General features: G+C 28.9%; 1 protein-coding gene across 3 annotated transcripts in view; it reads left to right on the top strand.

Annotated features, from left to right (window-relative positions):
• Kdm5 (Lysine demethylase 5) overlaps positions 1–25,315 on the top strand; it is a 111,505-nt gene that overhangs the window by 14,316 nt on the left and 71,874 nt on the right. For all 3 annotated transcript variants that reach the window (XM_067263293.1, XM_067263292.1, XM_067263291.1), the window contains exons 2-6: positions 2,669–2,746; positions 14,450–14,509; positions 16,087–16,149; positions 21,633–21,809; positions 22,367–22,507. In XM_067263293.1, coding sequence (XP_067119394.1) covers positions 2,669–2,746; positions 14,450–14,509; positions 16,087–16,149; positions 21,633–21,809; positions 22,367–22,507 — 519 coding nt within the window. The remainder of the gene's footprint in view (positions 1–2,668; positions 2,747–14,449; positions 14,510–16,086; positions 16,150–21,632; positions 21,810–22,366; positions 22,508–25,315) is intronic.

Genomic DNA, 25,315 nt, shown 5'->3' with positions numbered 1-25,315 from the left:
TGTAGGATATCTGTAAAAGTATTTGGTAAATTTTGACAAAATTTTGTACATGGATACCTCATGTCATGAGGAATTAATTAGTCCTATAAAATGAAAAAAAATGAACTTTTTGAGATTTTGCTAAAACTATTCAAAACATGAGGTAGCAGACCCTCAGAAAAAAGACACTAATAAGGAGTATGATCATCTGTGATAGCCATACAACACCCACAATGGACAGTCATGCCGTTTGTGAGATTCTAGAGAAAGCTTTGGTGCAATAAAACTCCCCTCCTCCACAAGAATGGATTTCAGCTCTTGGATCTTGAGAGGGGCTGACATAATGCCCTAGCCCTCTTCAGAGCATTGCAGAAATGATCAATCAAGTTTAGGTCCAGAGAGTACTTCATCCTGTGAATATCTTTCTCTTCAAGGAAATCACTAACTAGCTGATCTCTGTGGCCTAGTGTTGTCTATAAAACTGAACTGGATTTGATGTTACCTGAAAAAGTCTTGCATGTGGCTTATGGATCCAATCTCATAGTGCTGAGAATTCAACATTCCTCCCTTGAAGATGTGCAGGGGGTGTGCCATCCAATATGATGCCTCCCATACTAGGACATCACCATAGCAGTTGTTTTCCCTGATGTTTGTGGGTTGATAGTGTGCCCAATGCCCAGTAACACTGCTTTACAGATGTTAATGTGCTAAAAATCAGATTAAAGACTATATCAGAGAACATAACAAGGACCCACTAGTTCTCTGTCTAGAGATGATGCTCATAGCATCAGGAAAGATAGGTTCTAATGTGTTCCCCTCAATTCCTCTTACATCACTGGTTGTCTAGCATAAAGCTCCTCTGCTAGCTGTCTATACACAGTTTACCTTAAAACCAATGTTCCAGTGGCAGCAGTGAACTTCACAAGAGAGCTGCCTGGATGTCATATCTATGGCATAGGGCAGTTAAAGCCAATTGATGACCTTTATGAGGGATTGTTGATTTTGGTCAGTCTTGTCCTGTTCTTCTGGTGATAGTTCTTGCTTCTTGGAATTGTTTCCATAGCAAGTATACCACTTTTCTGGACAGTTGTAGCCATGTGGTCACCTTTTTGCTTGGGACTTGTCTAACTCAAGTCTATTGATTTGTCCTCCATTGCATGACATTGCATCATCTAAACCAGAGGTCACCAAATTTTTTTCACAGCAGGCCAGATAACTGAGAGAATGACAAGTGCAGGCCACATAACCATGTTGTTCAATATAGTATACTGAATACACAAAAATAAAGAAAACAAACATATTTATTTATCAATACACCAACACAATTGCTGCAGCAAACTGGTAATTGCTTCTGTTAGAAACTTCATTGTGAGTACACAAAAAGCACTCTTATATCCAAAGTCACAAAAACCACCGAATTTTTCACTTTGCTGATTTTCCTAAAATTTATATTACTGTCAAATGCAAAAATCAGATTGGACCAACTCTGGCATTTTTACTTACACTTATTTTAACTTTTTCTACATAGTAAGTTTGTCTAAAATCTACGATATTTCCATATAAATAATTATATTTTAGCTCATTCATGGCACAATGTGGCAGCAGGCCAGATGAACTAATCTTGCGGTCCGTAGTTTGGTGACCTCTGATCTAAACAATGATACAATGTCATTTTATCAAAATTTGATTAACCTGATCACATTACTCTCAAAAATAGTCAAATTACACAGATTCATGGAACATTCATTTTCCCTTTGCTTCATGCTTTGTGTGTTTCTTCAATTGTCACTTCCAATTGATATGATAGTTTAGTTTGTCTTGTCAAATTTTATATTTATTTTTTCAAAACTTTTACTTGTAGCAGTTTCAATTTATTATGCTAAATGTGTTTATTATTTTAATTTTGGACACCAGTGTGTTATAAATATAGATATGATGATTTAGCAAATAATACTAAAATTAAATGAAAATGTTAATATAATCACTCAATATTACCATATATGAATAACATATAAGAGACCCTTTCAGATATGAAATAAAGTATATTAACTAGTTAGCAAAGCAGAAATTGTTTGTAATTAGGAAGTCGGTTTAGTTTCTTAATTTTAAATATTACTGTTGTAATTACAATTCTGAATGATTTATTCTGTTTTGCAACATTTTCAAAATTTTTTCCATTTAAAAAAGATGAAATAATTTTAAAACTTGCATTGTAATTTTAGTATGGTATTTAATCATTCGAAGAAATTTAATAACTGTGTTAAATAAATATGTTGTCCAGAAATTATAGTAATAATTTAATACAAATATAGATCAATAATCTCTTATCTGAAATACTTGGGACCAGACATTTTTTGGATTTTGGAACAGTAAAACTGTATATACATATCTTATACTGGAATCTATAAAAGTGAGGATTCCCTAGAATTTCACCAATTACTAATGTGACTGCTAATACCAAAATGAAAAAATTTGAAAATGTCAGAAAGAGCCAGAGATTTTTCAATGTCTTCCAAGTTGAAAAATCACCTAAAAACAAATAAAATGTTTGTGAGCAGCAGAGACATATTAATCAAACTATATCTTCAATGTCATTTCTCAGAAAATAAATATTTACAAGACTGCTAGTAATTTTAAATAATGGAAATGTTTTAATTATATTCTTTTAATGTTTGAAAATTTTTTTTAGGATTGGCAGCCACCATTTGTAGTGGATGTCGACAACTTTAGATTTACACCAAGAGTTCAAAGATTGAATGAATTAGAGGTAAGTTTTATTAATATAATTTATCGTTTTATGCTTTAATTAAGAGTTGTAATAAATTCTTGTCAAGATGCCATGTGGAATATGTTAAAGGGAAATTTTCTAGAGCTTGTTTTAGATTTTGCTGGGGAAATTACTACTCACTAAATCTTATATTTCAGATTACCTGTGCACTTCAGATTAGATTTTCTTTATATTTTAATGAATTGTACAATGATTTAAACTGCCGCTATGCTATCCTGAAGAGATTTCTCTGCAGACTAGTAAAGTTGATTGCTGTCATTGTAGTTATCTGTTCTGTGCATATTTTGGTTTGTCAGTATTAGATTTGATCAGTACTACAAAAACAAATGACTGTCAGCATAATTCATGTACTTTGTGGATAGGATAATTTATGTATTACTTTATTTAAATTATGTATAATTCTATTACTTGTTGTTATTATAGTATAATTGTTCTGTTATTTATGCCCACCAATAGTCAAATGGATAAAATCATTGAACACTGGTATTTGGTTGCAGGTTTGTACCTGACATTTGGGCTGTGTGGAGTTTTTGGAGTTTTCTCCAAGAGATAACACCTACATGGTCAATTTGTCATAGAAAGTATTCTCTTTGGCAGATCACACATATGCTGTATTGCCTTATCTCATTAATTCAGTTCTGGTGTTTGTTATCACAAACAACAGAAGTATTGATAGTAATTGAAGCATTTTATGCTTTGGTGGATGTTTTGCTTTTCAAGGTATTGTTATACTGTTTGTTGATGCAGGAAATATCTCTAGTATTGATGTAAATTAGTGTGTACAATAACAACTAAATAAATGGTTAGCCTGACCACTAATAATGCCAGTACTTAAGAATTATCAGTCATTTACTGAATATTTTTTATATATTTATTATCATTTTAATTGTTCTCTTCGTTAAATTGAATGAACTATTCATGCAATATACCATATACAGGTGTCTAGAATTATTCCCCATTATGAAAATTCATAAAAATAGACCAGTAGAGATAAAAGAAACTGATTTGAGTTGCTCTGTGAGCTACAGTAAAAGTTACTTTCATGTTAGGTTCAACACATCTGAACATTGGCACTATTGGATGGTATGAACAATGTCCAACCTATATGTAAAATCTCCATGTATTTTGAATCATTTGAACATTATGGTTGACATGGTTGCATAATCCATGCCTTCAGTTCCTCCACATCAGATACCTTTTTTGCTTACATCCTATCCTTGGTGTTCTTTGCATACACTCTACCCTATCTAGGAAAAAATCCAGAGTCAGTAGATTTGGTGAGTGATTGGACCTTAGCATATCCATCAATTGGAGAGAGTCATTTTGAGATGATACATCCCTGTTATTTGAAATTGCTGTAGCCATCATTTCACTGATTTTTCATTGCAGGTTCCTTACTGAATTTATGCCTGAAATGCCTCATCTCAACAGTCACTGGACTGTCAGTTTCTCATAACCAAAGCATGTATATTGTCTTTTCTGCTGATGTCATTTTCTTGTAGTGAATGCTGGGAATGCCAGTACTGTCAATTGGAAAAAGTTTGAGTTGCTTTATAACATATGGCAACTACTTTCTTTTTACTGATTTATTTTTCATGAATTTTTGTAATTGGTTGAATTCTTGGACAATATATATAGTCATTCTGAAATTGTCTGGTTTGTTAAATGAAGGGGGATTCCAAGATAGATCCCAAACCTGTCCTTCACTATATAGGTTACAGATGATTTTAAAGGACATACTTTTGAAAAATGCATTTTATGTGACATCAAATATGGTACTTTATGTAATTATTTTAACACATTTGATTTATTTTATTGTTTACTGAAGAATGAAATTCTAAATGTCTTTCCCTTTTAAAACAAAAATAATTACAGTGGAGTCCTGCTAGTCCAAACTAATTGGGACCAAACCCTGTTCAGATTAGCAGATTTTTGGATTAGCTGAATAATTAAAATAATGCAGAAACAAGCAGTAAAACAAGTCTGGTTTATATAGATCTATCATCATCAGTGATGTCAGCACTCCACCCTTTATTTCATCTGATGATTTGTACTCAATAGAAGGCACAAACAGTTAACAAAAACAAGTTTTGTAATTTCGAAATGGCAACCTGCCTTCATTGTTTACCTTAAAATTATTTTAACTGTAAAAAATGTTGCTTTTAATACACAGTTCAGGACATCAGTTGACTGATGTTACTGTGTGAGTTATCATGCTTAATTGTGGATGTTGAATGTACTCTTCGCTCTACATTATTTTAGTTTACTTTTAGTCTGCTGCTAAGAATGGCCACAAAATGGAAACACACAACGTGTACGTTGGAAGATAAGCTGGACATTTTGAAAAGGCTGGACAAGAGTGAAAATACAATAAAATTGGCAGTAGAGTTTGGAGTGGGCAAGGCCACAAAAACCGACTGGGGGGAGGAGAACCATGCAAAGATCAAGCGGTTTTGTGCCTCTACTTCAGAAAAATCTGTTGAAAATTGACAAACAGCAAGGCTCTCAATGTTTGACAAGCTTGATTAAGCTTTATTCACATGGTTCGCTCATGAAAGAGAAAGGGTAACACCCCTAAGTGGACCTCCTGTTAGTGAAAATTTCCTCTCCACTGACCAAAACATGTTTGGACTAGCAGGACTCTACTGTAGCTTGTTTTTAAAGAATGGATATATTGGACAATTTTATCATTTGAAGTGCAGTGTGCTTGAGCAAGAAAGTATTCTGTGGAGTATGCAAAAAAATTTTCTTATTTTTGTGGAGATGCTTTTGATAAATTAGAGTTTGCAATTGCAAGTTAAAATCAGCAGATAACTTGTACTTGCTTTCAAATGGGCTTTTAAACACAAATAATTCATGGACTAGCTGCATGAAATTGTGCTATACTTGTACAGTAGAGAGTCGTTAATCTGAATCGCCGGTTATCTGAACGATTTTCAGTCAGACTGTGTCCTGCTGAATCAAACGTTTTTGATACTAGATTTACTTTAAAGTATAATTTTCATGTTTTTATATTCTTCAGTATATTTATTTTGTTTGTACAAAATAAAGAAATAATTTTTAACGATACGATAGCCTCGACTATTATTATAAAAATTTTCGTTAGGCTTAAAATCGACGAAAATTCAACACGAAGCGACACGCAATGGAGAAAAATTTGAACATCGGACAGGTTAATATATTTTTTCGTACATAATCGGTTATCTTAACAAATCACTAATCCGAACAACCCCAGTTCCCAATTGATTCGGATTAACGACACTCTACTGTATATACAAAAAAAGGACTGTCAAAATGTTTAATAAATTTTGGAAAACAAATTTTTTGATTTACAGAGATTATTTTTTGTCTTGTATTATTATGCAAATGTTAAGTCACTAACATATTGGGATGACTCAGTCCCATATCAATCAATTAATAAAATAATTTTTAACTCTTATAAAAAATGTTTAATATTTATTGAATATTTACATTTCAAAGACAAGCATTAAATTGTATCTTTATATGTTTTATAAATTTAACGAAAACAATGTAAAAAAATACTTAAATGCAAGAATCAGATATGTATTGTTTTCAACATAAGAGAATTTTATGTTTAGCAATTATTATTGTCCATCTGAAAACAATTAAGAATTTCACACTTAAAAAAAATGATACATTTTATTATTTGAGACAAAAGATGTTATACTAAATCTATGAATATAATTTTTTTTTTGTTATAACAAAAGTATTTCCCCTCCTCTTTTTGTTAATTACTCTTTTGCACATATAACAACAATGTTATTTAAAGCACTTGTATTTCTCATTATTGATATTATTTAAAGAAATTTAGTTTTTAAATTGTTTGAATTCCTATAACTTTTGGGTTTTATGTTATAATGTTGCAGCTTTGTTTTAGATATTAACTGTTGGCACATTAATTTTTTTACAGTCCAAGTAGCCATACAAATGTTTCATATCTTACTACAAAAATAGTTATTTTTCAGTATCTGCAAAGTCACTTTTGGCTTTTATGTAATATAAAATCAATAATGGGTGTACAATGAAAATGTGGCTTCATTTGTCAATTTTGTGTGTTCATCTATTAGCAATACCATGCATGTACACTTTGCAGAAAAACAGTCTTGTTTTTCTAAATCAGGGATCCCAACCAATTGCCTGCATGCCAGTTACAGCCCTCAAAGCATATTTATCTAATTGCATAGCTTGTTTTCACTGACATGTTTTGTCATTGACATTTGAACTTGTTCAAAGCATACAATCATTTTGAAAATTCAACTAGAATTAATTGACCTTGTTGCAAATGATTTTTATATTTATTTATATTTAACAAACTTCTTTCTTTAAATAGGAAGTTTGTTAAATTTTTATACAAAAATATTTACTAGAAGAGAATTTTAAATCTTGAATTTTCACTGCAGATATTTTCTATTTTTACTTCTACATACCTTTGTGAACAAACCTTTTCAAAAATGAAATACATAAAATATTGATCATCGTAATTTAATGAATATTAGAGAGATTTTAATATTGGATATTACAAAATTTACCCCAATTTTGATTACATTCTTTCAAAAAAAAAAATCTTGCAAATTTCACTTTTATTTATGCCCATTGGTATTCAGAAATTAAAAAAAACTTTGACTGTATCTTTTGAATCTGACTTCAGACTTATCTTTTACAGCTCACATGACACTTTTCAGAAAAAAAAGGTTGGCAACCTCTGTTCTAAACAATTCAATAGTTTTAAATTTCTAGAAATAGTTGTTTTCTTATAAGGGATACATATATCATGACCTTCATCTTTTATCTTCATAACTACTGTTATTTGCAACTCTGTTACACACTATATAGATAATTTCTACTTTCTGTTGTATTCTTGGCATCTCATTATAAAGAATTTCTTGCAATTCAACTTAATGTAAACGTATGCATTGTAGATGTATAGATTTATTACTTGAATGCTTTTAATTGTAGTGAGCTTAATGGTATCACAGTATAGTCAGAACTTGAAAACAACAAATAAAATCTACTTAAACAGTTATTTTTTTGAATATTTTGTTGTCTTAAATTTGAATAAATGATAGGCTTTGTCTCTCATTAGAGAGCTTTCTAATGAGAGACCTCCTGTCACTTTCTTAAGTTCTATATTGTTTGTTCAGTTTAAAAAGAAAATAATTTTTCTTTTTAAATTGAACAAACTGATAATTTTCTTAAATTTTTAAGTTTAGGAGGTGTTTTAATAACTTTAAATTTCTATGAGGGTAATCCCAAAAGTAAGGTCTCCTATTTTTGAAAAAATACAAAGAAACATTTATTTTGAATAATGTTCATATCATTTTAAAGCTTGAATATTTATCCATTTTCCTACATAATCGCCATTTCAGTCGATGCATTTTTGTATGCCCTTGTCATACCAGCTCGCCGCCATGTTGTGAGACCCATATTGCATACACCTTCCGATATTGCAACTTTTCCATTAAAATCCTATGAATGGTGCTTTGGGAAAATCCCAAGAACCAAAATGGAGATATCATCCAGAGTGATTCACCAATCTTCATGCATAGTTTGCTCAACCTTCACGACAGTCTTGCTGGAAATTGATGGTCTCCCACTTCTTTCTTTGTTGTGAATTTCAGTATGATCAGATGCAAACTCCCTACACCACTTGAGGACGTTTTTGACATCTATGCACGACTCTCCATACATTTCCGTCAATTGGCGATGAATTTCAGTTGGTTTAACACGACATCGCGGTGAGCTGGTATGATGTGGGCATACAAAAATTACCACAGCGCCTACAAAAATGCATTGACTGAAATGGTGATTATGTAGAAAAATGGATAAATGTTCAAGCTTTAAAATGATATGAACATTATTTGAAAATAAACGTTTCTTTGTATTTTTTAAAAAATAGGAGGTCTTACTTTTGGGATTACTCTCATAATATCTATAGTTTTTTTCTAAAATTTTCTTATTTAAAATTTTCTTATTTAAAATTTTTAATTAAAATAATTGGTGTGTTTTTTAAAAAACATAATATATGAATATTATTGAGTCATGCTACTTGGAACATTATATACATGCACAAAATTTTATTTCAAAGATTATTAAGTTACTAAATAAGAATTTAATGTTTAAGAATATTTTTTGTTTTTGCTTTCAGAAATTGTAAGATATGATTTAAATAATATTTTAAATATAGCCTAGAATAGAATTTAGATCCATCAATATATGATACAGATTAATTAAATATTAATCAATCAAAATAGGTCAAGATTTTAAAAACAGTGGGGAGTATAGTTAAACACTTGGTATCATTTCTCGTGAATGTACAGGGTGGTTATAATTAAACTGATGTTATTCAGACTCCTTTGATTTTGATGAAACTTGGTATATATGTTATACAGATCAGCGGTCACCAACTGGTGGTCCATGGACCAGACAAGAAAATTTTGGTGGTCCGTGCAGAAATTCAGATATTGATCATTGCAAGTTATGTAAAGTATTACAGAGGAAATGCAAAAGGCTTGGTTGCTTTTTCTCACTCATTGGAGGTTTTTTTTTTTATTTGAATCTAAAACTAAACACACGATTGTTTATTGTTGATTATTTATTGATAACAATGTTGTGAGTGGGATCGTTGTCTTTTGTGGAAAAGAGCCAAGAATCCATAAACTTACTTCAAACAAGCAGCAACAAACTTCACACTAATTTATTATAATTAAATAAGTGAATTTCATATTAACAAAGTAAAATGGAACTTTTATGATCATTATTTTATAGATTTTTGTATCATTTTAAAAAGTTTATGATAGAGGGGAAGAGTTTTCTGCAATAAAAAAAAATCACTGCCAGATGATGCTTATTGTGAAATCCTTATGCAAAGTAGGCAGACCTACTAAAAAAGGACTGCATTCAAAGCCTAAAGCCAGAAAATCATTCTGTGTGCCTTTATCATTAATCATGCCCTTATAGAAGAAAGACTGAGCTTTGCTGGTAAAACTTTTATTAGAATGGTAGCAATAGCTCAGTCATACTGCAAGAATATCAGTCTTTAAAAAGACCCATGTCACAGAATGGTTTGCAAAACACGTTTACGAAATTTGAAGAAACTGGAGACTTGGGTGTGCTGCCAGGAAGAGGCTGGAAATCGATTGCTAAAGAAATTGTCAAAGAAGTCGAGTCGCTGTTATTGTGGTTGACAGAGCCTCCAGTTCACAATATTCTTCAAGTGCTCGAACAGTGTCATGTGATTTGTTCATTCCTTGGTCAACTGTACGAAAAGTTCTGTGGTTCATTTTAAAATGGTATCCTTAGATAGATCCACATTGTGCACCTGAAGACCTGCAAAACTCACTGATTTTTACTTTCTGGTTTTTGGCAAGAATGACTGTTGATGATGTGTGGCCTTGGAAGATTCTGTGGGCAGACAAAGAACACTTTTTATTAGATAGAGTGGTGAATAATCAGAACTGTGGCATATGGAGTTCATCACAGCTCAATGTTGTGCACCAACAGTCATTGCATTCTGATCACGTGATCACATGGTATGGATTTACTGTTGGTTTTATTCTTTGGCCATTTTTTCTTTGAAAATCTCATTCCTGAAAGCCCTAAAAGATGCTTTGTCACAAATGTGTGTTCTGTGAACTCCTTTAACTTTCATAACAAAGTCATTCCTGCAGCAATGTTTACAGACCACTGTCTTCAAGCAAGATGGAGCAGATCCCCACATTGATTAACAAGTCAAAGAACTGCTTCATGCTAACTTTGGCAAGGATCATGTAAAATCCAGAGCTTTTCAGGATACCTGGGCTCCTCATTCACTGGACTTGAATCCCTGTGATTTCTGGTTATGTGGATTCCTAAAAGATGGTGTTTATGGATGAGGGATTAGGACTCTGACTAAATTGAAAGCCAGCATTACATGCCATGTTGCTCAAATTCCTGGAAACTTTCTTCGTACTACCATTGAACATGCGGTATTGTGCTTTGAACACATCATTAATATTAATGGAGAACACATTAAACTTTACTCAATCACAGAATGTATTCAAAGTTTCTGACTTGCTTTTGTCTTTTTTTAGGTGCCACATTTTCACCTGGGATCGAATTTTGAACTATTTTCTTATTGTAGAATTCTCTTGGTATATATGTTACATAGACAATGGGTCTATATAACATACCGTATTTTACGGACTATAAGACGCACCTTAATTTTTAAGCAATTTAAAAAAAAAAATACCTATAAGACACTATGGACTATAAGACGCACCTGAATTTTGGAGGCAATTTTTCGAAGAAAAAAGTGCGTCTTATAGTCCGTAAAATACGGTATATACCAAGTTTCATCAAAATCCAACGAGCAGAATGGGCTCTAGAGGGGACTGAATATGGTCAGTTTAATTATAACCACCCTGTATGAATAGATAATTATTGGTTCAGTGATTCAGTTGCCTACCATCAGTCAGTTGCATAGTGTGAATCAACTTTAACTTGTGATTGAAATTTAAAATCATCATATAACCTATTCCATTGCATAATTCACACCCATTTTTAAATAGTGGTGCCAAGATTTATGGATTGCAAAGATCAAATATAATATGTTTAATAATGAATAATGTAATAATTAATTTTTGTAAACTTTCAGAAATGGCTATAGTCTATGCAAATAAATATTATTTTGATTTAAAAAGTTTTTACACTTAAAATATTTAAGAAACCCTGTTAATTAATGAAGAGTTATTTAAAATGGCAACATAAAACTCACAAAATAGTTAGTTAATATTTAACTATATCTATTTTTATTAAATTAAAAACTGCCTACATATACTCTGTTTATTTTTTTTAAATTTTTCAGGTAAGTAAAAATGTGATGATGATGTAACTAGACATGAAGTTAACTTAATATAACTTCATAAATATATGCATAAATTAACTATATTGCAAATAGAAGAAAACTATATTTTACCTAGTTAAAAATTGAAATTGATGAAATTATTCTGTTAATTTTATGGTAGCAATATGGAATTGAAATTTTTAGAATGCATTCCTGACAATAATTACAAGAGATGATATTGATTTTATATATAAAAGTATCGTTTTTCTTGATCTTATTAATATAACTGTTAAAATTCCATTTTTGATACCAACATGATTCATTTTGATATTCAATGCATCTGGTTTCAATAAAAAAAAAAATAGATTAAACAAACTTCATCAGCTAACCCGGTATACATTAAAGCAATACACCAACCAAAGCTGAATTATCGGACTAGAAATGGCTATAAATAATAATATAATAATAATAATAATAATTTAATTAAAATTATAATTATTAAATTTAGCAAGAGATGATGCCTAATGTCTAACTCTAGTACCAAATTATAAAGTTTATTATTATTATTATAGCCATTTCTAGCCTGATAATTTGGCTTTGGTTGGTGTATTGAAAAATAGATGTTTAAAATATTTTCCTATTTCTTATTATATAGTAGTGATTTTTTTGTAATCTGTTAAAGTCCACTTTTGAATCTTTTTTACAAATTTTTTTAGTTAGCAAAGCAATTGATGATAATTTTTCCTTTTTAATTAATGTGTGTATGTGCAATTCAATTTTTTACTTTTATTCCTTTAAGATATGTTTCATAAAATTCCTTTCATTCAAGCTATTTTAAAAATTTTTACTGCGTATAGTTTATTACCATATTTCCTTGAATTGGCACAGGAACTTGATTAGCCACCTGCCTTGAATGACTGCTTAGGATTTTGATCAGTGAAAATGGATAAGTACCTGTCTCAAATAAGTGTGTGGGTGTTTAATTTTAATCATGTTCAAATAAAAAGTTGGCAAAATTTTGCAGATTTTCACATCATCAATATTGAATGTTTCATTTCAGATTATGGTAAACTACAACATTGATGAGAACACATTTTCAGAAAAATTTACGTAAAATATGATATTGCACAGTTCTCATGTATGATATTCTCATACCAATGATATGATGTTGTATAAAAATGGTTGTCTTTTTACTGGTATTTTCCAGTAGTATTTACTGTTGTGATTAGTTGGACTATTGAGAAAATCATACAGTAAGGCCGCGACTCCACTAGCCGTAAAAGGGCCGTAAAACCCCTCACCGTAAAAGCTTTTAATCACGTGACCATGATATTTTATGCCTGAGCAGGTCGTAAAACCAACGTAAAAGCGAGTTGAACACTGCTCAACTCGCTTTTAATCACGTGACCATGAGGTCACGTGATTAAAAGCTTTTACGGTGAGGGGTTTTACGGCCCTTTTACGGCTAGTGGAGTCGCGGCCTAAGTTGAATAAAATAATTGTTTTTGTTGTTAATTTATGGTAGTAATTAAAAATAATAAAAATATCAGTAATTGCTTTATAATTTAGTGATAGGATGACTGAAGTTTTTTTTTAATTAAAAGCTGTTTTGCTTTGACAAACTATGTTATTATACTGAAACAAAATGAATTGCAGTAGTTAGAATAATCATTGTGTAAAAATTAAGTATCGGATCTTGAATAGTTGCAGGCCGTGAATAAGCACTGATGATTTTGACTTTTTTAAATAAATAAGGATTTGAGGAAATATGGCATTTGTATTTTGTGTCCACATATCCCAGTAAGTTGTACATGTAGTAGTTTGTGAAGGCATAGTAGTTGTCTACATTTGTTTTCACTTTCAATAAATATTAAACTCTTGGTGTTACAAATTTTTGAATCTGGATTCTTCATAATTTTAAAATCTAAGACTACATAAATTAAGTATAACAGCAATAATGAAAAATTAGCTCTTAAATTTTGACTGCAATGCAATTTTAAGGTATTCCAATTAGAATAATAGCATTTTTTGTTGAAAATATTTGTCATTCTGTAAATATATTATAGGTCATGAATTATCATTTTATATGAAATAGAAATTTGTTAATCCAGCACATGATGATCTGGAATATTTAGTAACCTGGCACTCTCTGGCAAATAGCTATAATCCAGAAATGCCCAATAATAATCTGGCATGCTAGACCAGACTAGAAATATTGTACATGTTCAGAAAATATTGTATTGACATTCGTTATGTGTTGATTTTGTGTAATAATGTGTTCATTAATATTTTTGTAAATTTTTCTGTCTTAACACAGTATAATCATGTACTGTAACTTTTGTCAGACTGATAAAAAAAACCATATATAAACACATTGGAGGCATACAGCAGATGTGATGTACTGGTACAAAATGTACAGATTGTCTGCATGTTTAGATTGCATATAACTTACCGAATTTTGTGAAGAAACAAAATTATCTGGTTATCTGTCATTATCAATAGATAATCCAACTCCACTTTGTTTAATTGTTTTATTGAAGTCAAAAATAAAAATAGAAAAAGAAAATTGATTTTATATTTTTTAGTTTAGTAATTTAAAAATTAAAAATCCATCTTCAATATCTATAATAATTTTTTTTGTTTAAGATATTTAACAGTTGAAACAATTTTGTATATTATACATATCATATTTTATCAGCTGCTACAAACAATATCATAATTGAAATAATTTTTTGTTTTTTAATGGATTATCAAGATTATTTATCTATGAATTTTATTGTGTAATAATAATAATAATAATAATATTTAAAAATATAAACATTTTTCATTATTTTATATAGGCTACTACAAGAATAAAACTAAATTTCCTGGATAAAATTGCTAAGTTTTGGGAATTGCAGGTATGTACAAATAAATGTTTAATTTTTCTTAAATTTAATATATATATTTTATTACCTAAAATTTCTATTAATATTTCTTTTTGTTTATACATTTTATGAAATAAAGTTTAAATTCAGCATTCAATTTATGTCAAATCTTAACTTTTTTTATTTTATACATTAATGAGAATTAAATGAAAGCGTGTAGATTTTTGTAAGATGATTAAATTTAAAAGAAAAAAGTTATGAAGTTGTATGCAGATAAACCAAGAATTTAGTAGTTCAGTGAAATTTACTGAAACATTGTTTGGTTAATAAGATGATAATTTGGAAATATAAATGTGTCTTTGTACATTGGCAACTTTGTTCATTAAATTTTCCAATAAGTTTATGCTCTGATAGTTTTAAAAATCTACTAAATTTATATCCTGTAAATTTTGTCCATTGGCAGTTTAACATGTAACGTGATAAAACTTGTTACTCCTCTTGTTTAATGTTACTAAATATTTTTATTTCCAAATAACAAAATTTCTTGTAATAAGTTTAATATCTATTTGATTTGTATAATTATAATTGTTTTAATTAATCTAATTGACAAAGAGTAGCTTAGTAGTTTATTTTTTTTTTCAAGATATGCCATATTATAACATTACAACAATCAATGGAGTGTTTTTTTTATATTCTAAAGAAAATATTAAAAAACTTAATGAATATCTTAACTTACTATTAATAATAATAATTTTATTTAACAAGAAATAAGCTTAATTTTCTTCTAAAGTACATTTATTTCTCTTATAATGTGGTATAGATAGTTCTAAAAATTACTACTATATATAATTTTACATAATAAGAATAATAGGGTTTATCAGAAAATTAGAGGAGGACAATAAACACTTTAACCCATATATTCTTTCCAAATGTTTTTTTTATATTTCTCCTTACTACTTATAACTTTCCTTTTGTTGTTCACTACTTAGATTATTATAATTGGGACACTTATTCATGTCTGAGATGCTGTATTAATAAATACTTTTATTAAGAAAAGTACACAGTATAACAGTGCAATACAAATTCATAAACAACATATCACTAAATTAGAGTATGAGAGAGAGATGTTTGTCTGTTCCTCCAAAAGTTATGTTCAGCTGATATCATATTTTTTTTCTTGTGTTTATGTGATGTTACTTAGTGGTGCAAAGTATAGTCATCTCATGAAAAATTGTATTTGAACAAACACAATTTTGTCCTTTCCTATTTGTCTGTTGAATATGAACAAATTTGTACATTGGAACTACGTTTTATAACAGATGAAAAATATCAATAAGAGAATCTCTCATTAACATTGATTCATTTATTTATATGGATATTATATAAATACGTTATCTTTTCAAGATAACAGAAATGTTTTTTGAGTTAAAATTTCTTGTTTACACTTACATTTAAATTACTTTTTTAAAGAAAATTCTATATTAAAAGTTTTCTTGTTTTACTATTTAAAAAAATTTCTATTATATATATATATATATATATATATATATAAATTATGTAACTAAATTTTAATACATTTGTTTTAGATGTTGTTTTAATTATATTTTCAGGGATCATCGTTAAAAATTCCAAATGTGGAAAGGAAAGCATTGGATCTCTATACTCTACATAAAGTAAGAATTATTATGTCATAATATTAATTTGTAGAAATAAATTATGCCATAATTTAACGAGTAACTTACTATACTATAATTTTAAAACATAATAATTAATGTTAATTCAGTTTAACTTAAATTTTTAACATGTGTTATTTAAATCTTATTTATTAGCAAAAATGCACATACAGCATATTAATGGGCTAATTTTTATTAAAATAAAATTTTGCTATAAGTTTTAATTGCTCAGCTATGTAAGATTTTGGATTATGGATAGATTTGTCTATTCATGATCATATTGTACTTTGATAAAGAACTAAGTCAGAAAGTGTAGAGAAATAAGAATTCAAAAATGGTTTTTAGAAATAAAGCAACTATAAGCATGTTAATATTTATACATAGGCTTTTTCAAATTCCTTAGTTTTCATAAATTTGAGATATTGTAAATCCAAAATTTCCACATTTTCTAAAGGAATTTTCATGTATGTTGTTGACTTTGTAATTAATCTATAATGCAGGTGTAAAATCTAAGTATATTTATGTCTATTACAATGACATAAATTTTTATTATATATACTGTATTTACTTGTGTATAAGACAAGGTTTTTGTTCATTTTTCACTATTTCAAAAACCTAGGTTGTCCTATACATGCAAGTGAAAGATTCTTTGTGTTTTGACAATAATTTTTGTGAACCGTGTATTCACATTTTTTACCAGATGCTCACCCTGGTGTTTAAAACGAAACTATTTTATCTGGGTCATTTGAATCATTCTTGTGTATTGTCAGGAGTAAAGATGAATAGCAATAGGAAAAGGAAAGCTTTTGAATTGAATTTCGAATTGAAATTCCAAAATCACACGTGAGCCCGATATAAGTTTTAATCCATTCCCACATGTAAACAGATGATTATTTGGAAATCAGAATTTGGAGAAACTCATAGTGTGGATTCGATGGAGAGTGGATTTGACTGGCAAGAAAAAGAATTGGCAAAAAAAGGTTTCTGATTGTCCAGCTTTACATGAACAAATTGTTGTCGTTGATTTTACAAGATTTTTCCTTAAACTTTAAAATGCCAGTAATTTTTGCGGGACAATGTGTGCATTTACGTGTATTTGATATTTTATTTGTGATTAAACAAATTAAAATTAGAATTGTATTAATATATCTAATTTTCTTTATTTTGATCTTTAAAGTCCTACCTTATCCTATATGTGAGATCATCTTATACACAAGTAAATACAGTATTACAAGTATATGTGTTATTCCATATGAATTTAAACTGATTGTATTTACATAACATGCAGTTACCCTAACTTTAGGAAATTTATTAATTTAGATAAAATTTTTGATGAATTTTAAGTTAAATCTATAGATTTTCAGTAGATCAAAAAATATTTATTGTAAACAAAGTTTTGCTAAATTGTTGCTAAAATCTATGCATATGAGATACAGTTTTGTGCAAAAAAAAAAAATAGTCATATTTTTCAGAAATATACTGTATTGATTAAACAGCAACATTTCTCAGATATTTTATCTATACAGGTTGCAAACGGTCACAGAATAGTTTATACATAGTCTTCGTATAAGTTACCCGTATTAAACGACCACCTGTGTAATGCGACTGTGGGCATCACTTTTTTTTTGTTCGAAACAACCTACAACAACTGTAATAAATGACCACATCCACGAATATATCTAGTCTAAACCATTGTTTAAACCCATTTCCCCCCTCCTAGTATAATAAGTGAGTCTAAACTCTTGTTTGAACCCATCTCGTGCACTTCTTCCACTCTTGAAATTAGGTGCAGGTGTTAATGAATTAGTCCAGCTACAAAGAAAACTCATTTCTGTTTGTTTGAAAATGTCAGAAAAATGAAAGAGATGCGAAGCACTGTCATTAGAAGATTGTATTAAAGTTATTAGAGAACTTGTAAATGGTTCATCACAACAGAGATTAGCAGAGAAATTTAACTGTGGGAAAATGCAAATTTTCAAAATTTTGCAACAGAAGAGGTCGATATCAGAGGAATGGGAAAGCAATGGAAACAAGGATAGCAAACGAAAAAGAAAGCAGCCGGATGAAGAGATAAACGAATTGGTATGGGAGTGGTTTCAAAAGGCAAGTGCTAATTGGATATCTTTGAGTGGACCAATCATTCAGGCAAAAGGACATGAATTTGCAGAAAAATTAGGCGTTTTGTTGTTTTGCGCCAGCAATGGATGGCTGGAAAGATTCCAGAAGCATCATAACATTGTTTATCGCACCTTGTGCTGTGTGGTGAAATTGGTGACGTCAATCAAGTTAATGTGGAAGATTGGAAACGATTCGATGATAGATGGTTATGATTTTTGCAATGACTATAACACAGGCTATAACACATTGTGCCATTCTGGATAAAACTTTAATCAAAAAGGGAAAGAAGTGTTCAGGAGGCAAGATGGCAAAAGAATGCCTGACTGTAATGTTTTGCTGTAATGTATTAGGAGTGAAAGAACCAGCATTGGTCATTTCTAAGTCACTTTGACCTAGATGCTTTAAAGGTAGACATTGCAACTTTGGTCGTAACCTGGAAAGCCAACTCCAGAGCTTGGATGACAGCAAACATTTTTCAAGAATGGTTAGAAAAATTAAATGAAAAAATGAGGAACCAAAACAGGAAAATTTTACTTTTTCTGGACAATTCTGCCTTCCATTCCAAAGATTTCACTTTCAAATGTTGAATTGAAATTTCTACCACCAAACAGATATACGTACTTAACACCTTACTCTTGCCGAGAAAAAATATATTTATTTGCAACAAACAAACAAACAAACGTTTTCAGCCTGCTTCACAGGCCATCTTCAGGCTTGGAATACATTTGAAATTAAAATTCCATCCATGGAATACAAAAATTCAAATTCAAAATTAAATAAGGTACAATCAAAATAAAATATTGAATAACTAACATAAAGCAAAAAATAACAAAAAATATATAAAAATGCAACAAATGAATACGTAAGCATTAATAAATGCAAATTTCTAAGACATACAATAAAACCATTATATTGATTGGTTAGAGCCCTTATTAAACTTCTTAACCATACTTCATGGAGATGGAAGATTTAATAAGGGCTCTAACCAATCAATATAATGGTTTTATTGTATGTCTTAGAAATTTGCATTTATTAATGCTTACGTATTCATTTGTTGCATTTTTATATATTTTTTGTTATTTTTTGCTTTATGTTAGTTATTCAATATTTTATTTTGATTGTACCTTATTTAATTTTGAATTTGAATTTTTGTATTCCATGGATGGAATTTTAATTTCAAATGTATTCCAAGCCTGAAGATGGCCTGTGAAGCAGGCTGAAAACGTTTGTTTGTTTGTTTGTTGCAAATAAATATATTTTTTCTCGGCAAGAGTAAGGTGTTAAGTACGTATATCTATAATGATTTGCTGAGTGCTTTATAATATTACCACCAAACACTTCAAGTTACCTTCAACCATTAGACCAGGCATAATCCAGGAGTTTAAGATACTCTACAGAAAAAACATGTACAATTTTTTCTTGTTTGGATAAAAAGTACTGAAAGTGCAACACAACTTGCTAAACAACTGACTGTTTTGGATGCTGTTAAATGGATTAAAAATGCCTGGAGGAAGTAAATTCTGAAACGATCAGCAAGTGTTTTAGAAGGTGTGGCTTTTTTCACAAGGCTGCAGATGCTTCTGATGCTGTAAATATTTTAGAAGCGGAACTTCAAGAGCTTTGTACTGCTGCACAAATTAACGACGTTGTAGCTATTGAAGATGTTCAAGATGTTCATACTTTGAAGATTTGGATGACAACTGGGAGGATCCATTTATGGTTGGGGAAAAGACTAATCAGAGACTGTCACAAATAACAGAAAACAATGAGATGATGACGATAATGAAGAACAAAGTGATGTTCGTATTGAACCTTTCCCATTATCAGAGACACGTTTCACAATTTCAAGGTTGAAAGCAATGTTCATCAATCTTGAAAGACCACGACTTTTGGAAAGCATAGATTTAATTGAAAATGAGCTTGAGGAAGTGATCCTAAAACAAAAGTTAAAACAGATTAGACAGACTAAGGTAATGGAATTTTTTAATACCCACATGTAAATATGTATTGTCTAGCCTGTATATGTAAATTTAATTTATTAAATTTTCTGTTTTAAATTGCTTTAAAATGGTGTTGTATTTTACACAAATTTAAATACAGATACAGTACATGCACCTACATACAAGGGTACATACTGTATCCTTGCTGTCAGTTTATCGTACCGTAGACCTACAGTATTTTTCTTGACATATAAAATATTGTACACAATACAATTAATCAGCTGATCTCATCATTTGATAAAATTTATTTCTGAAGCTCATATACAGTACATGTGTGATAAATAGTTTCTGTATCAACCTACCTTATTTCCACAATATTTTTAGAAAAATAATGTCTAAGTAATTTTCACGTGCAAAATATTCAAAAAACAATAAACGCATTAATGCAAAGATCAGTTTTACAGGCAACCTTCCTTTTTCAATTCCATGAATGTCATTGGATAATCGCAGAATGTAATGAAATCGTATTACGAGAAAAAATAATAAAATCCTTTTATTCTTAATTAATAATTTTTCTTACTATACTTAAGAAAATATTTAAAAAATACAGTATATTTATTAAGTTAAAATAAGATTAAACTAACGAAAACTAAAACCAAAGTGATGGAGAGATATGACGTGCTTGTATATCAATGATGTAATACATGTAACTAAAGAACGAATGAAAAGAACCAAGTTGAATTAATTAAGTTGGAAAAAGAAAGTGTGCATTATAATCGAGTGTGTGCAAGTACAACATTAATCTTTAAAATATTGGTATTAAAACTGCCTTATAAAATAACGACTCCTGTAAATCGAGTTATCCAATAAGAATAAAATACAATACCAATATAGCTCTATTGTTGAAAAAATTTGCTTATTTTTCTTCACCTTGAGTTTTGCTTTGTAGAAATGGCTAAAAAGTGCACTAAATACATATGGAAATATAGTATTACAACACCACCTGTCTAAAAGACCACTTTTTGAAGGAATCATGGGTGGTTGCCATAGACAGGTTTTATTGTACTATATAATATAGTAATTTATTTACAATTATTTAATTTTATTAAATCACTGAAAACAATTAGAATAAGGAACTGATTAATGTATCAGTGCAACTTGGATTAATAGAAAACTTTTATTTAAAAATAAATTTTAGTTCTTTCATTTTATATAGAGTACATGTGAATACTAAAGTAACACATTTAAAAATTTTGAATAATAGAGTGTGAAATAGTTTGATTTAAAAATGAAATATTTATTATATTCTTATTTATGAAAACACTTTGAATATAAAATACAAATATATTTTGATAATCGTCAAAACACTTGTTTATTAAAAGTGGAGACTTATAGATGATTATGATATAAATTAATTTTTTTTAGATTGTTAAAGAAGAAGGTGGAATGGAAGTTGTTACAAAAGAGAGAAGATGGGCTAAAATAGCATCTCGCATGGGCTATCCACATGGACGTAGTATTGGGTCATTACTAAGGCAGCATTATGAACGCATTCTTTATCCATATGATATATTTAAAAGTGGAGCAAGCATAAGAGAAATTGTAAGTTTCAAAATTTTTCCAAATAATAATAATTTTAATAAATGTTCAAGATTCCTGTCATTGTTGTATGAATTATAGCAAATGTATTTTATTACACAGTAATGAGTAAAAATGTAATAAATAACAAAGTGGATCTAATGTAGTAAATCTACTTACTTCATTTAATGAGTAAAAAGTCAGGAAATGATATTTTTTAATTTATTTTAAGAAAATGGGAACTGATATGCATAGTAATTAAAGCACCAAACAAATACTTGAATTTTCAGTTTTCAACAAAAAATTACACACACTCGTTAACTTCAGTCTTTTTCAAATATGCTGCAATGTAAGAGAGTGCATTGTTTGCAGAGGAAGAGGAGGTTGTATTTACAAATGAAAAATTTTAAATACTGTGTTGTATTTTTTATCTATAAAAAATTTTTAAAGCTTACTGTTACTTATTACTGTTTAAGTACTGTATGTAGTGTAAGATAAAAGAATTTTGTAATAGTTTTAAGAATTACTTTTTAGTGAAATAAAATTATTGCTTTGTCATTCTTTTTTATTTATTTTTTTAGAATATTAGTGAAGAAACAGAAGATTCAGATAAAAAAGACAAAGATTACATTCCTCATGGTATTCCTTCTCGTCAAGCCATTAAACCACCTCCAGAACAGTATTCCAGGCGATCTAAACGTCATGCTAAAGAATCTGACATAGTACATAAAATTTTCTTCATATTTACTTTTAATTTAGTAATAAAAAATTTTTAATATGCTAAAACAGATTCACATTTGATTTAAAACATTGAACGTTGTTAGGTTAATTTTCTAGTACTAAAAATTTCCATAATACTTTCAGTATAACTTTTTGAATAGATGAAAAGCTTCTGTTGAAAAAAATTAGGTGTCAAATTCTATTCATAGTTTGATTTATTGATTTTTCACTGCAGAAATAATAATTCCAATTTTATAACATAACAACTACATAGTAATTTTATCAGATTACTTTATAAAGTTCTCTTTTGGTAATATGTAAAAAATAAATTTGAGAACTTACATTGCTTCCATTTAGCTATTTCATGTCAGTATTTATAGAAAAAAAGTAAATTAATTTTATATTTAAAGTTTTTACATAATTATACAGTAAAATCTGTCTCAAATGGTTTTTCTACAAAGTAGAAACCTGTTTAATATGGAAACAGAAAACACTTTTGGAACCAATTTTATTATATACTTTAATTTTGCTTTATTCAAGTTATACTCCTGAGTAAATTCTAAATTATAATTAATGCTGTAACTTAGAGGAGTTAGTTAATAAAAACATAACTCTCTAAAACAGTCTGCAAAAATTGAAAATTCTTGCTAATACTGTTGCATTCCATTTTTAGTATTTTCTGTGTAATTTTAATAGAAGAATAATTTACTTTTAAATAACATCTATAACAGTAAATATATTTTTTCTTCAGATTAGAAAAGTAATTTCCAAATAATTTTTTGTATAAATAATTCATTACTTTAAAAGTGCATTGTTTTATATTTAAAATTTAAAAAAGACGTGTACAAGGATATAATAAAGAAATTTTGATCTATTATTTATCACCAGAGGACTCATTTTAGAATTATTTTATTATTGATAATGAATATTATGCTAGTATGCAGTGTATCAAAAATTTTTATTTTGTTAATTCAAATTTTTAAAAATTTGAATCAACAAAATAAAATAATAAATATATTTATCAGTATTAAAATATTTTTGTACTGATAAATTATGATAAATGTAATTAACATCATCATCATTATTTATTTTATATTTACTAGATGAATCTGTGAATTTCACAGAGTTGATGCAATAAATAGAGCTCAAAAAGTTTTTAAAAAGTTATAATCATAAAAGAAATTTTATTTGGTAAATTTTTTGTTTTTCTTCTAACATGTAAAAATATTTTTAATTTGTATATGTACTATATGTATGTATGTGTGTGAAGAGAGGAATAAATAAAAATATTAGGAACTCTATCCAGAAGCTATTTTATGCTTTCTAAGTTTAATAGAATTAAAAATTATTGTTTCTTAATTTTTCAGTAATTATGAGTAATTTTTTATGCATGCAATTGTAGAACTTTTTGTTTGATTGATATGTTCCCCCTCTTGATTTAGATGTTTATTGACATTTTTTGAATTTGTTTATTACAAAAATAACAACAAATTTCTTTCTTTCTTTCTTATATAAATGTATTACAAAAAAATTTATATACAATACCAAACACTGAATCAAATGAATAGAACTTATTAAATGAAAAATATAAAACAAATTTAGCCACATCTTGTAGGCCATGGCTTTGCCATTTTTTTTCCATTGTATTATTAATATATTTTTATATGAAGATATGTAGAGTCTCCATCTTATATGAATATTAATAATTAGAATTATAATAATTGTAATTATTACTATGTATGCAAAACAGTGGCATTTCTACTTTTATACCAAATTTTATTAATAATTTAATTAAAAAGTAACAAATTGTAATCAGAAAAAATTAGCTGAATTTATTTTGTAAAGTACATTTACTTATTCAATGGTAGCTATTCAAATAGTGAAAAAAATTTGCAACTTGACCTATTTATTTCTTATAGATTATCTTCAGTCATAAATATGTATTATTGCTTATTTTGCATGTTTAACTGTAACAGCAATTAACATAATTTCATTTAACACACACTTTATAATTTCTATTCTTTGTCTGTTGTTTAGCTTATTATTTCTAATAGATTTTGATATAAATCAAAACAAACTACATTAAGTTCTTACTTATAGAGGATCATTATTTAGGAATAAAAAATAAAAATGATTTTTTATTCATGGATAGTATCAAAACAACAAATTAAAGAATGATCATACTTTATTGAAGTCTTATCTCATTGATCTTATATTTATACAACTGTTATGACACTGATATTACATGACCAAGATCATGTTTCTAATATGATATTAGATGACTAAGATTTTTCTTTTTGAAGTTTGACCTTTTAAATGTTTTCCTTTGTAAAGTTCTTGTTTCTTTGATATCAGATTGTTAGTGTTTCAGTGCACAGTAGACATTTTATGTTGCTATACAAGATTTCAGCCATCATTCTTAATGGATTAAACAGACCCTTAGTCTAAACATAAAAATGAATAGTTTACAGTGGTGCCTCATATAACGTACTTAATCTATTTCAGGTGCACGTCCGTTATACGAAATGCATTTTTCCATAGAAATACATGTTAAAACATTAATTCGTTCCGCAGCATAAAATAACCGTACTGTATCATAAAAAAATGAACATGGGGTGCATTCTTTTATTCCTCTGCGTAACTCTGCGCGAGTGACATTCGTTTAAAAATTCCTGCGGAACGTGTTCCTAAATTCCGGAGGGAGTGCATGCCGTCGAATGGCAAAAATGGCCGCTTGTAGCAGTAGTTTACGGTGGAAAGCAACATGGCATCCTCCATGGCTCAGATAGTTTTGTTTCTGGGTCCATTAC

Source organism: Centruroides vittatus, unplaced genomic scaffold, assembly GCF_030686945.1.
Source record: "Centruroides vittatus isolate TY-2023 unplaced genomic scaffold, ASM3068694v2 contig_1758, whole genome shotgun sequence".
Classification (NCBI taxonomy): Eukaryota; Metazoa; Arthropoda; class Arachnida; order Scorpiones; family Buthidae; genus Centruroides; species Centruroides vittatus.
This window is presented reverse-complemented; position numbering and strand designations above follow the sequence as displayed.